General features: G+C 44.1%; 1 protein-coding gene across 1 annotated transcript in view; it reads left to right on the top strand.

Moving 5' to 3' along the window:
* Positions 1-6,701: 6,701 nt before the first annotated feature.
* Positions 6,702-14,383, top strand: part of LOC143766398 (uncharacterized) — a 46,766-nt gene continuing 39,084 nt past the window's right edge. The window contains exons 1-2 of the mRNA XM_077254058.1: positions 6,702-6,767; positions 7,791-7,940. Of these exons, the coding sequence (XP_077110173.1) occupies positions 7,863-7,940 (78 nt within the window). The 5' untranslated portion in view covers positions 6,702-6,767; positions 7,791-7,862. The remainder of the gene's footprint in view (positions 6,768-7,790; positions 7,941-14,383) is intronic.

Raw genomic sequence — 14,383 nt, 5'->3', positions numbered from 1 at the left:
TGAGCCCCAGGTGGATGAGCATAGAGCAACTGGGTGAGCTGGAATCAAGTTTATATAATCATTTAAGTATGGTACACTGGAGACAAGATGACACCAACTGTCAGAGGAGGTGCTTGAAGCTGGATGTGACAGTGTCTTGGGAGTGCTTTAGAGGAGAAAACTGAATGGGTGTATTGTAGGAACCCCTGGATATTTGTAGACTGCTTTGGGGTGACTTTTGTGGAAAAGGTTTGGTTACCATTATGTCTGTAATGGGGGCTTCAGTTGCCACTATTGTGTGGGGGCAAGAAATGAATGTGGCTCACAACCCTCTCAAGGCTGGATGTGGCTTGCGACCCTCTCTCAACGCTGAATGTGGCTGTTAAGGTCAGAAACGTTGGGGACCTCTGCTCTGTAGCATAATGCAGCCCCTAATATAATCACTCCCATAGGCAGACTCTATGTTATATAATGTTACCCATAGGCAGACCCTATAGTATAATGCACTCCCCATAGACAGACTCTATAGTATAATGCCGTCCCCATAGGCAGACTCTATGTTATATAATGCAGCCCCCATAGGCAGACTATAATATAATGCATTTGAAACACAGTCCACACATTTTTTGATAAAGCAAAAAACTACCTCCAATTTGGATATCATATCAAACACATTCCCAAATAAATGATTATTTTTAGGGGAAAAGAGGATCCATTGCACAAAAACATGTGTTTAAAGTAAATGATTTTATTTATTGAGTTATATTAAAATAATGTTAAAAATTCAAGCAGAAAGAACAATAGTGGCTTACTTACAAAAACTGAGTGAGTGCATCCTGTATAGAGCCTTCATATTAGGGCAAAATATTCAATATTGCACTATCCAGGTGTAATCTACCCATAAATTCCATGCCACAAAGCTATATAATCATAGACACATAGTATTTAAGAGTCTAATATAAAGTGCAAGTGCATAATTCATAAGGCTATATATAAAGTTAAAAGTGCTGCAGAGGCTAGGTTCACATTAGCTTTTCTGTGTGCAGCGTATCATCTGCATGCGCAAATGCATGCCAAAATGCATGCAAACACATGTTTATGCAGCATTTTTTATCCGCATGATCTTACGCATGACGGCAAAAAAATCCTGTATATGCATGTGTTTGTATGCACTTTTGCATGCGTTTGCATTGTTTATGCTCATGCGTTCAATAGGACAATGATTTTCCAGAAGAATTTCATTGACACAAGACACACACAATGGGCGTGTCTCATGGGATTTCTATATATAGAGACACTGCACAGATGAAATCCTCATCTTTTGATGCTGTATCCTTCTGCAAGATGGATCTTAGGGTGGAGAGCTTCAATTTAAATCTGGATTTATCATTGAATTCGGCTTTTGCTTTGGCTTGTGAGGAACAAAGGAGGAGAGAAAGTCGGAGAAGACGTCATCGTCGCTATTGGCAACACCCCACTGTTGAAGTCCGAGAGAGCCGTTGAGCCTACCACTCATTGTACACCGAGCTTCGTGAAAACCCACAAAAGTTTTTGAGTACCCGAGAATGTCTCAACAGAGCTTCCTAGAATTGCTGCTATGTGTCCGAGGATCCATCACCAGGCAGCATACACAGCTACGTAGAGCAATTCTTGCTGAGGAACGTCTGTTGGTGACCTTAAGGTACGTAATTTTGAAAAATAAACACCTGTAATTAATATTATTGTTCTAAAAGCCATATACTGATTTTTTTTCCCATTTTCTTTTCCACAGATTCCTGGCTACTGGAGAGACCTTTAGATCTCTACATTTTCAATTTCGGATTGGGGTGTCCACTCTTTCTGGGATTGTTGGAGACACCTGCCGTGAATTGTGTGACATTCTGCCTGCAGGATTCCTCCCCCAACCCACAACTGAACGCTGGCTGAAAAATGCAGAAAAATTCAATGAGTTATAAGGGTTTATGACCAGAAATTTCTCATTTTTACAAGACCATTTTTTTTAGGGACCACATCTCATTTGAAGTCATTTTGAGGGGCCAAATGATAGAAAATACCCAAGTGTGACACCATTCTAAAAAATGCACCCCTCAAGGTGCTCAAAACCACATTCAAGAAGTTTATTAACCCTTCAGGTGTTTCACAGGAATTTTTGTAATGTTTAGAAAAAAATTAACATTTAACTTTTTACAAAACATGTACTTCAGCTCCAGTTTGTTTATTTTACCAAGGGTAACTGGAGAAATTGGACACCAAAACTTGTTGGATAAATTGTGCTGAGTATGCTGATACCCCAATATGTGGGGATAAACTACTGTTTGGGCGCATGGCAGAGCTCAGAACGGAAGGAGCGCCTTTTGACTTTTCAATGCAAAATTGACTAGAATTGAGATAGGACACCCATGTCGCGATTGGAGAGCCCCTGATATGCCTAAACATTGAAACCCCCCACAAGTGACCATTTTGGAAAGGAGACCCCCTAAGGAACTTATCTAGATGTGTCGTGAGCACTTTGACCCAATAAGTCCTTCACAGAAGTTTATAATGTAGAGCTGTCAAAATAAAAAATCATACTTTTTCACAAAAATGATGTTTTCGCCCCCAATGTTTTATTTTTCCAAGGGTAACAGAAGAAATTGGACCCCAAAGGTTGTTGTGCAATTTGTTCTAAGTACGCTGATACCCCATATGTGGGGGTAAATCACTGTTTGGACGCAGGGCAGAGCTCAGAAGGGAAGAAGCGCTGTTTGACTTTTCAATGCAAAATTGACTGGAATTGAGATCTGACGCCATGTCGCGTTTGGAGAGCCCCTGATGTGCCTAAACAGTGGGAACTCCCCAATTCCAACTGAAACCCTAACACCAATACACCCCTAACCCTAATCCCAACCCTAACCACACCCCTAACTCCAACACACCCCTAAGCCTAATCCCAACCATAACCCTAACCACACCCCTGACCCTGACACACCCCTAACCCTAATCCCAACCCTAATTCCAACCGTTTATGCAATCCAAACCCTAACCCTAACTTTAGCCCCAACCCTAACCCTAATTTTAGGGTTTAGCGGCAATACTAAATATGTGTACTTTTATAATTTTTTTTATTATTTAGATAAAGAAATGTATTTATTGGAACAATATTTTTTTTTCTTTATTTAGAATTTTTTATTTTTTACATGTAAATATTTTTATTTTTAACTTTTTTACTTTGTCCCAGGGTGGGACATCACTATGTAGTGTCAGATCGCTGATCTGACACTTTGCAGTGCACTGTGTCAGATCAGCAATCTGACAGGCAGTGCTGCAGGCTTGCCGGCACCTGCTCTGTTCAGGCGCTTGCAAGCCACCTCCCTGCAGGACCCGGACAGAGCCCTGCAGCCATCTTTGATCTGGCACCTGCAGGGAGTAGTCGCTCGTAACGACGCGATCACATCACGTTGTTGCAAGGGTCTCACGGAACACGCAGGGAGCCCCCTCCCTGTGCGATGCTTCCCTATGCCACCGGAACGCTGTGATTATGTTTGATCGCAGTGTTCCTGGTGTTAATGTGCCGGGAGCTGTCCGTGACTGCTCCAGGCACATAGTGCCGGATGTCAGCTGTAATAATCAGCTGACACCTGGCAGCAATCGGCCGCGCTCCCCCCGTGAGCGCTGCCGATCACCTATGACATATTATCCAGTCCCTGGGAATTAAGTCCCAGGTCACCTCGAGGGGATAGTACGTCAGATGGCAGAAAGGGGTTAAGTATCCCAGTGGAGTATAGTGATTGTGAAGTGAGAATCTATAGGTAATTATAGAGCCGTGTGGAAGTAGCGTTGTGCAAAAGGGGCATTATTGCAAACATAAAATGTGAAAATATGGTGAGAGGGTCCATAAAAAATTATAAAACAGTGCAACAGTGACATTATGTGAAAGAGACAGTACCACTGAATATAAGATGAACAAAGAGTATAAAATATAATGAAAGAAAGATCCATGAATAATCAAGGAGCTGTGCAAGGGTATAATCTATTAAAGTGACAGTGCAATTAAATTAAAAGAGGTGGTACCACAGACCAAAAGTTTATTAAATTACTCAGTTAAACTTATGGTACAAAACGAAGTGAAATATATTATGAAAAATTAAACATTCTTGCATTTTCAAATCATTTCCCTATTCCCACACACTCTCCACCCATCAGGACAAAAAAACAGAATAGAGAATATCCATTCCCTTGATCAATATTTGTATATATGAGGAAATCTTATAGTTTAACAAATATATATTTCAAAGATGGTAAGTTCCCAGACCATTTGTGGCAAAAATCAAAGAACTTTCCACCATTGCGCATATGCTCATCAGTGGAAATATTCACTAAGATGGTTACCAAAGACATAGAATCTTTACCCAATAGCCTCAAATGAGAATCAAATCTAAATAGAGAAGAGAGAGCGGCCATGACTGAACTTCAACACCACCCTGGGATAACAATAACGTCATCAGATAAAGTAGGGAACTTAGTTATATGGCCCAATGATTTATATGAGGCACAGGCGAATAACATTTTAACGATGCTTCTTGCTATAAGAAGATGAGTTTTAATCCTTTAACCAGTTTCCAAGACCAATTAATTGAGATTCTAGAAAAAGCCTATGAAGAAAACATCAAATATCATCGATAAAAAGACACTAGACAAAATTAAAACTCTACATCCCCTAGGCTCCCAACCTTCTACCTCCTTTCAAAATTGCAAAAAAATCCCATTGACCCACCAGGCAGACCAATAGTATCAGGGAATGGGGGTTTGTCTGAATTTCTTTGCAGTACAATCGATGTTTTCTTGAAGCCACTCGTGAAGACTCTCCCATCCTATATACAGGACACATCGCATCTGCATGAGGCCCCACAGCCTCCCTATATATACTGCATGTCGCCCCCATAGCCTCCCCATGTACAGCATGTCTTTGTGGGGCCGCATTATAGTTGAGTCTGCCTATGGGGGCTTCATTATACTATAGAGTCTGCCTATGGGGGCTGCATCATATTAGAGTCTGCCTATGGGGGGCTTCATTATACTATAGAGTCTGCCTATGGAGGGCTGCATTATACTAGAGTCTGCCTATGGAGGGGCTGCATTATACTATAGAGTCTTACTATGGAGGGGCTGAATTATACTATATAGAATCTTCCTGTGGGGGACTACATTATACTATTGATTCTGCCTATAGGGGGCTGCATTATACTATATAGTGTCTGCCAATGGGGTGCTGCATAATATTAGAGTCTGCCTATGGGGAGTTCATTATACTATTGAGTCTACCTATGGGAAGAGGTCAGTACTAGTGATGAGCGAGTGTACTCGTTGCTCGGGTGGTCTCCGAGTATTTATGACTGCTCAGAGATTAAGTTTTCATTGCCTCAGCAGCATGATTTACAGCTATTAGCCAGCTTGATTACATGTGGGGATTACCTAGCAACCAGGCAACCCCCACATGTACTCAGCCTGGCTAATAGCTGTAAATTATTCAACTGTGGCGATGAAAACTAAATCTCCGAACACTAACAAATACTTGTAGGTCACCCGAGCGTGCTCGGGAAAACCCAAGCAACGAGTACACTCGCTCATCACTAGTCAGTACATATACAGTGACGGGGCATTATACTGTATAGGGGAGCTGTACAAGGTGGAGATTCGGGACATTATTAAATATAAAAAGGGGACTTATTGTTATAGGGGAACTCAGGTTACTATGACTGTCAAACGGGCACACAGAGGGCAATATTACTTTCTAGGGGAAATGTGGGCACTGTTTTCTAGGGCACTTGCACCCACATTACTATATTATAGATGTTTGCTTTAGAATTTAGAAGGCACAGAGAACCACACAGCAGGTGGAGTAATAGGGTCACATATGGCAGCAGCGGCTCAGTATTGGGGTATCCGCAGGATGAGGAGGTTGTGCAGGTGGGAGATAGATGGTGATGGGGCTGGAATATGAGAAGTGAAATGTGTCTTTGTTGTATTCTCTGCAGACGAGTCCTGGCTAGAGAAGTCGTCATGTCGGTCTGGGCCAGATGGAAAAGACGGGAAAAATGAACGACTCCATTATTATTATTATTTATTGTTATAGCGCCATTTATTCCATGGCGCTTTACATGTGAGGAGGGGTATCCATAATAAAAACAAGTACAATAATCTTGAACAATACAAGTCACAACTGGTACAGAAGGAGAGAGGACCCTGCCTGCGAAGGCTCACAATCTACAAGGGATGGGTGAGAATACAGGATAGAGCTGGTCATGCAGCGGTTTGGTCGATCCTGCGGTGGTTACTGCAGGTTGTCGGCTTGTAGGCTCCATCAGAAAGAACGTCAGTGGTAAGACATTATCTATAACTGTGCTGTGATCTGTTATATGTCCTGTAGGGCTGGTATCTACCTCTGACCATATGGCGGTAATATCCATGTGGGTCTTTGTATAGTATAATATATATACAGTATATTATTCTCAGCAACAGCGCAGTCATCTGCTGAGGTTCTCCTCCACTATTATGGTGTGTCACCCAGTTGTAGTCAGGGTTACCTGGTTAGGGCCCACTCAGAAGCTCCAGCCCTTCCCCCCCCAACCAAAACCCTAGCTACACCTCTGAACCCAGCACAGCAGAGTCCTGCACACATGAGGCCCCTGATCATGTGACCCCTGACTCCTCCCCTCCTGTGACCTCATCACAGGTCCTGTGCGCACAGAAAAGCCATATAAGTGGAGTGCGGCTCTGCGGGTGGAGGGTCCACACCATAACTGTAGCAGGTAAAGACCCCAATATCCACAGGTGTCCCTTCTAATTGGGGGGAAACTATCCCCTCTAATAATCCTCGGACAGTTCTGACAAACAGGAAAAGTGCCCCTTTATGGAGGTGACAGAAAGTCTGTTTAGTCACTTTAGCTCCATAGTATCAGCTCTAATCCAATGGTGAGAGAGCGATTTACCCTGAAGAGTCACAGATTGTGGGGTTGTTATAAAATGTTATATTTAGGGGGTTTGTGTTGTCTCCTTATAAGAATCACAATGGTTTTGTTCCTTTTACGTTAATAGATGCAAACGACCCAACTATGAAAGACGGGAAACAAGGAAACCTGTATTACTCTCATAGTACGGGGTCCCCACACAGTATAATAGTCCCCCAGTACTGTTTTTTTTTTCATGTAGTATACGGAAGCCTACAAGAAAATGCTAAAAAAAAAAACCCATCACATCCAGAATGTAAAACCCTGTACATGGAGACTTTGGCATCATATGACTCCTGTCTTGTTGTTCTTACAAACAATCTTTTATAAAAGCCTCAAACTTCTGTGTGTGAATCAGACCTGAGATCTAACGTGATAGAAGATTACAGTGCGGGGAAGACGGGAAACCTTCATATAGAGGCCGGTGGTGATGGAGTCAGTGACCGACTCTGGACAAATATGTTTCTAGAGCCGTAGTAGAAGATGAAGATGTCGTCCTCATCATGAAGTAGTTATTTCTCCTGTCACGTGTAATGAATATCTCCTGCAGTATTGCTAATGCCGATTCCAGTGTCGGTAAATGAGCCGAGAATTAGCGTTATGGAAGATGAGTCTATGAGAAACGTATCCAGCTGCCGACTCCAAGGAAGAGACTGCTTGTTGTCTGTGGCCTAAATATATAGGTTTTATTAGTAGATGTAAAGAAGACAACTAAATACTGTAAAATAATAAATCTCCTTATATGTTTCCCTTATTATCTCCAGTAATTGTATTATTACACAGGATTTTTATGATGTTACATCGGCTCATCTTCTTCTTATTCAGGTCTCTATAATATCGGATCCTCTCAGTGAAGATCTTCTATATAAGAGAATTTTCCTGACTTACCCATCAAGGATGAATATGGACAGAGACAAGATGGTGGAGAGGATATTACACCTCACCCTAGAGATCCTCTTCCGGCTTACTGGAGAGGTGAGAGATTCTGATGATGTCACATTACATCAGGGGTGGACAATTAATTTTCCCTGAGGGGCCACATGAGAGATCATGACTGTTGTGGAGGGTCGAACCTACAGACTGAAATTAATTCTACTCAATATTAATATCAATATATTATAATTATTATATTATTGACATTTATCTTAATATTAATTGTATCACTTTAATATTGAGTGGAATTAAACATGCTGACATCCCCCTATATATCATTTGAACTCGAGTACAGCCCCTTCTGTATATCATATACGTCCTCCAACAGCCCATTATATACTCTAAGGGTATGTGCACTCGATGCGGAAAACACTGCGGATCCGCAGCGGGTCTGCAGCAGTTTCCCATGAGTTTACATTACAATGTAAACCTATGGGAAACAAAACACGCTGTGCACATGCTGCGGAAAAAAAACACGCAGAAACGCAGCAGTTTACATTCCGCAGCATGTCCCTTCTTTCTGCGGATTCTACAGCGGTTTTACAGCTGCTCCTATGGAAAACCGCAGTTTTAAAACTGCAGTGAAAACCGCAGAAAAACCGCGGTAAATCCGCGATAAAACTGCAGCAAAAATGCAGCGTTTTTGTATATAGCATGAGCCCCACACAGCCTTCCCCATATGCAACATGAGCCCCACAAAGCCTCCGTATATACAGCCTGAACCCCACACAGCCTCCCTGAAGAGAGGAGGAGGGAAGTATTATGTTTGTGCTGAATCATATTCCACAACACACACACACACAAATATATATGTCCTCATCGATCCTGTTACTGTATTTCCACATTTGAGATGTTAGAAAACAGTTTTTCCCCTTATATTCAATATATAGTGTATGTAAGTCATCAAAACAGCTAATTCCTCCAAACAGGAGCTAAGAGGAAAAATAAACTAAAACATAGAGAGACAACATATACTGGACTATTGATTCCTGCACAGTTTATTGAAAGTTTAGATATGCTTTAAGAAGTACTTACTTTAATCCTGCTTTCCTGTTCTCCTGAAGTTCTGAGATGAATGCAGGCATTCCTTCCCTGTGTGTTTATTTTTTCCCCTTATCTGTAGAGGAGCTTCACTACTTATTTTGAACATCAACTGCAGCACAGATTCTTCTCAGATAAAATGACCTTAGATCAGGAATAGGACAGACATTTCCTAAATTCTTCTGAAAAAAATATTCCCCACAAACTGCATTGAACTACAGTACCCAATTTATTATATATTTTAGGAGTCGGAGTCAGTCCATTTTATACAGACTCCAACTCCGACTCCACCAAAATGGGCTCCGACTCCACTACTCCGTCTCCACAACCCTTTGTAAGACTCTGACAACATTGTTCACAGCAGTGACCTGGGAGTCAGAAATGCCTCCAGGGGTCTTCCCCATGCTGTTTCCATGTATATGAACACTGTTCCTTTTGATTTCCACAATTTCTAGTCCCTCTGCAGACCGCTGGGGGCCACCGGAAAAATGCTCGAGTTTCCCATAGAATTACATTGGGCTCGTTATTCGGGTCGAGCACACAAGCATTCCAATTTGCTCGACCCGAGCAAGGAGCGCCAGAGCATTTTAGTGCTCACTTACCACTAGTAGTAAAGAAACAATATGGTGGGAGAGCGGCCAAAGAGATCAATATTTCAGAAGTCGCTGGGACCGGACAGCGTGACTAATATAGACGTATGGTGTAATATGAGGTCCCAAAGATTGTAATATTGAAGCTCAATCCATCAGAGACTGCAACTTCCAGTGTCCCAACGCGTTTCCCCCAGATGATGGATTAGGCTTCAGTTGATATGCTCTATACCTACCATATGTCACAAGATGAGTACTAAATCATTTTCTTTTGGCTCTAATATGAGATATGCATGCTAGCGCCTATTTATATGCACTGATAGCTACATTGGATATTTTGTGCTCCTATTGTGAAGTTGGCATGCAACCTTAGTGTGAAATCTCTGTTATTAATTTGAATTGGAGAATGGTGGTCATTGATATGTAGTGTTGAGCGATACCTTCCGATATTCGGAAATATCGGTATCGGATTGGATCTGCCAATATCCAAAAAATATCGGATATCACCGATACCGATACCCAATACCAATGCAAGTCAATGGGACAAAAATATCGGAATTAAAATAAACCCTTTCTTTCCTTGTAGGTTAATTCCACGTGAAGGAAAACAACTAAGAATAATGTAGGATGTATTGGGGGAGGTGGAGGAGACATTAAAGGCATAGAGGTTTCGCCCAATCAAATGGAATAGCAGGAATTAAAGGGACTCTGTCACCCCCTCCAGAATGAATAGCAAACACTGCGCCTGCCCCAGGCAGAACAAAACAGTGCAGGCGCCGGATTTGATTTGAAAACAGTGCGGAGGGGGCGGCGCCCGGCGCCGAAGAAGCCTTGAGTGACTGCAGTGTGGCATGTGCAGCAGGGGGTTAAGACCTGCCTCCATGGCTAAAGACAGGTATTTTTGCGAAATTATAAAACGCTTTATTTCTGCTTTGACTGCACCAATAACTAAAAGAGCCACCTTTTCAGAATGCAGCATTACTGCTGCACAAGGTGGCTCTCTTAGTTTCTAACGGCTGGAGGGGGTGACAGAGTCCCTTTAATTATTTTTTTTTTTAAGACGTTCGGAGTTACCAAGATATTGACTATGTTAAGATTTTTTATATTTTGTCAGATATTTGTGTTTCACTACTTCCATGCTCTTCACCTTCTTTTTTACTTCTCCCACACTTTCTTCTTCATCATCCTCAGCAGCAACATCTTTTTCATCAACTTCTTCTTCACCTTATTCATCTTCTTCTTCACCTTCTTCCTATTATTCTTTTTTTTACATTCTTCATATTCTTCTTATTCAACTATTATTCTTCTTCATATTCTACTTCCTCATCTTCTTCATATTCTTCTTCTTCATCATATTTATATTTGTGACAGGCATTTCTGTAGTTGTTATCAATAAAAGTTTGAAGATTACACCTTCCGTTATGCCTGTCACAAAAGATTTACAACATGATTTGTCCGTGTTCAGTTTGGCCTGCAGCAGCAGTTTTTTTCCAGGGGCACCACGAGGAGGAACGGACTCACCCCCATACACTGCTTAGTCTTCTTCTGCTTATAATTTAGATAATATATTTTGCTCAGATTTTTAGTCTTATGCTTAATGTTTTTCAGCTTTTTGTACTGCAGCTTCTTCTTCTTCTGCTTCTCAGTCTTCAGGGTCATCATCTTGAACTTGGAAATGTAGCAGAAGGTACAAGAAGGCTGAGGAACTGCTGAGAACCAGCTGACGGTACTGGAACCTGGATGGCTACCCGAAAGTAGTAGAGCCAATGGAACTACCGAGGACCAGCTGACTGTACTGGAACTCGGTTACTAAGCAGGAGGTACCCGTGCCAGAAAGCACTACCAAGGACCACCTGACGTTGGTGAAACTTGGATACCCAGAAGGAGGCACCTAAGCCAAATGCTCTGCCTAGAACCAGCTGACGGTACTGGAACCAGGGGGACCTATTCAAGATTGTCTTCCTAAGAACCAGCTAACGGTGCTGGAACTCAGATAGGCAGCAGAAGGTCCACATGACAAAAAAAATAGCTAGGCCGCGAGCTGGCCGCAGTTACCGAAAACCCACAGTCCTACAGGGGGAGCTTGTCCTATTGGCTCTACGGGACCAGCCTTGATTGCCAGTTCCCGCAGCCCACATAGGACACACCTAAACTGCAGGCACCATAGAGTTGGCTAACCCGACCGCAACACGACAGGACAACGTATTTGGAGGCAAAGTGACCTTGACACTACACGGAATCAGCTGGCGTGCTGGAACCGGGCGGGGCAGGAGGGAGAACCCGTGCCAAAGACACTTCTGAGCAGCAACTGGCAGTGTTGGAGCCCAGGGTCAATGCTAGAAGCATAGTGTAGGCCGAGGCCTAATTGGATCAAGTTTAATTTCTGTTGCAGTCTTTGTGTGGAGGGAGCAGGAGAAATTGCCGGATACACAGCAGGGGAGCAGCTGGCGTTACTGAACTCCAATAACACAGCAGCAAGTGTTGACTGTGCATACAGTACTTCTGGGCACCAACTGGCAGTGTTGGAGTCCAGGGTCAAGGCTAGAAACTGAGTGTAATAATGGCCGCGCACACAGCAGGGGAACAGCTGGCGTTACTGAACCCCAATAACAGAGGAGTAACTGTTGACTGTGCGGACAGCACTTCCGAGCGGCAACTGGCGGTGTTGGAGCCCAGGGTCAATGCTAGAAGCATAGTGTAGGCCGAGGCCTAATTGGAGCAAGTTTAATATCTGTTGCAGTCTTTGTGTGGAGGGAGCAGGAGAAATTGCCGGATACACAGCAGGGGACCAGCTGGCGTTACTGAACCCCAATAACATGGCAGCAAGTGTTGACTGTGCATACAGCACTTCCGGGCACCAACTGGCGGTGTTAGAGCCCAGGGACAGCTGGAGGAGCAGACTTGTGTTATTGCCACACACACAGCAGGGGAGCAGCTCGCGTTACTGAACCCCACTAACACAGGAGCGAGTGTTTTTCTCTTTGCAGACAGCACTTCCGGGCACCAACTGGCGGTGTTAGAGCCCAGGGACAGCAGGAGGAGCAGACTTGAGTTATTGCCGCACACACAGCAGGGGATCAGCTGAGGTTACTGAACCCCAATAACACGGCAAGTGCTGACTGTGCATACAGCACTTCCGGGCACCAACTGGCGGTGTTGGAGCCCAGGGATTACAGTTCAAGTGGTAGAAACATGAACACAATAGGAGACCTGGATACTGTTGCCAACCAATTATTTAATCTGGAAGAGGAGTGGCAAATTCCTGCGAGATCCAGGCCTTGTTCATTTTCAGAAAAGTAAGCCGGTCAAAGTTTTCAGAGGATAGTCGCATGAGACGGTCTGTTAGTACACCACCTGTGGCACTAAAGACGCGTTCCGATAATACACTAGCAGCAGGGCAAGCCAGCACCTCCAATGCATACTGGCCAAGCTCTGGCAATGTATCCAGCTTAGAGACCCAAAACTTGAAGGGGGAAGAGCCATCTGGGAGTACACTTAGAGGGCAAGACATGTAGTCTGTCACGATCTGACGGAAACCTGGCCTTCTGCTGACTGGACCCGTCTGTGATGGTGTAGACATTAGTGGCGGGCACACAAAACTTGTTGGGCCACTGTTGGGCCATACTGGTCTTGCCTTGTGCTAAGGCACTGCTTCTAATCCCTCTGTGTGCAGAGCTTCCTCCACTGCCTCAACGCACTGAGCTGCTTTGTAAAGCACTAGCAGCACTTCTCTCGATTGGACTGGAGAAGATGATTTACTGCACCAGTGTGTCTTGGTACTCCCGCATTTTACGCTCCCGCTGCAATGGTGTTATGAGGCTTTGTGAGTTGTCCCGGTAGCGCGGATCTAGGAGGGTGTACACCCAATAATCAGCTGAGTTAAGAATGTGGGCGATGCGGCGGTCGTTTCTCAGGCACTGCAGCATGAAATCAACCATGTGCTGCAGACTGTCAACTGGCCAAGAAATGCTGTCCCCTGCTTGAGGCGTGATCTCTACCTGCTCTACATCACCCCACCCTCGCTCTACATACTGACTACTGGAGATTTGTGTAACTCCTTCCTCTGGACAGATGTCTTCTTCCTCCATTGACTCCTCCTCATCCTCCTCACAAAGTGTCCCCTGGCTAGGCCTTTGTGAGGAACCACGTCGCACAGACTGTCCAGAAACAGATGGCATTTCTGACTCCTCATCCTCCACCTCTTCCACCACCTCATCCCTTAGCGCTTGCAGTGTTCTTTCAAGCAGGCAGATAAGGGGGACAGTCATGCTGGCTAGTGCATCATCTGCACTCACCATCCGCATGGAATCATCGAAGGCACGCAAAACCTGGCAGATGTCCTTCATAGTGGCCCACTCAGTGGTTGTGAAGTCTGAACGGCGCGCAGTGCGACTTCTTTGTGCCTGATGCAGCTGGTACTCCATTACTGCTGGCTGCTGCTCACACAACCGCTCCAACATATGTAACGTTGAATTCCACCTGGTGGGTAGGTCACATATGATGCGATGTTCCGGAAGGCGGAATCGGCGCTGCAGAGCTGCAATGCGCGATCTTGCCATGCTGGAACGCCGCAAGTAAGCACACTCTATGCGGACCTTGTGCAGCAGTGCATCAAGATCCGAATAGTCCCTCAAAAAACTCTGCACGACCAAGTTGAGCACATGTGCCAGACATGGGATGTGAGTGAGGTTGCCTAGGCCCAGAGCTGCCACCAGATTTCGGCCATTGTCACACACTACCATGCCTGGCTGGAGATTCGCTGGCACAAACCACACATCGCTCTCCTGCTTGATGGCATTCCATAGCTCCTGCGCTGTGTGGCTTTGATTCCCCAAAGAAATTAATTTCAATACG

Source organism: Ranitomeya variabilis, chromosome 4 (genome assembly GCF_051348905.1).
Source record: "Ranitomeya variabilis isolate aRanVar5 chromosome 4, aRanVar5.hap1, whole genome shotgun sequence".
NCBI classification, from domain to species: Eukaryota; Metazoa; Chordata; class Amphibia; order Anura; family Dendrobatidae; genus Ranitomeya; species Ranitomeya variabilis.
Note: the sequence above shows the minus strand (reverse complement) of the source record. Positions and strands in the feature narration are given on the sequence as shown.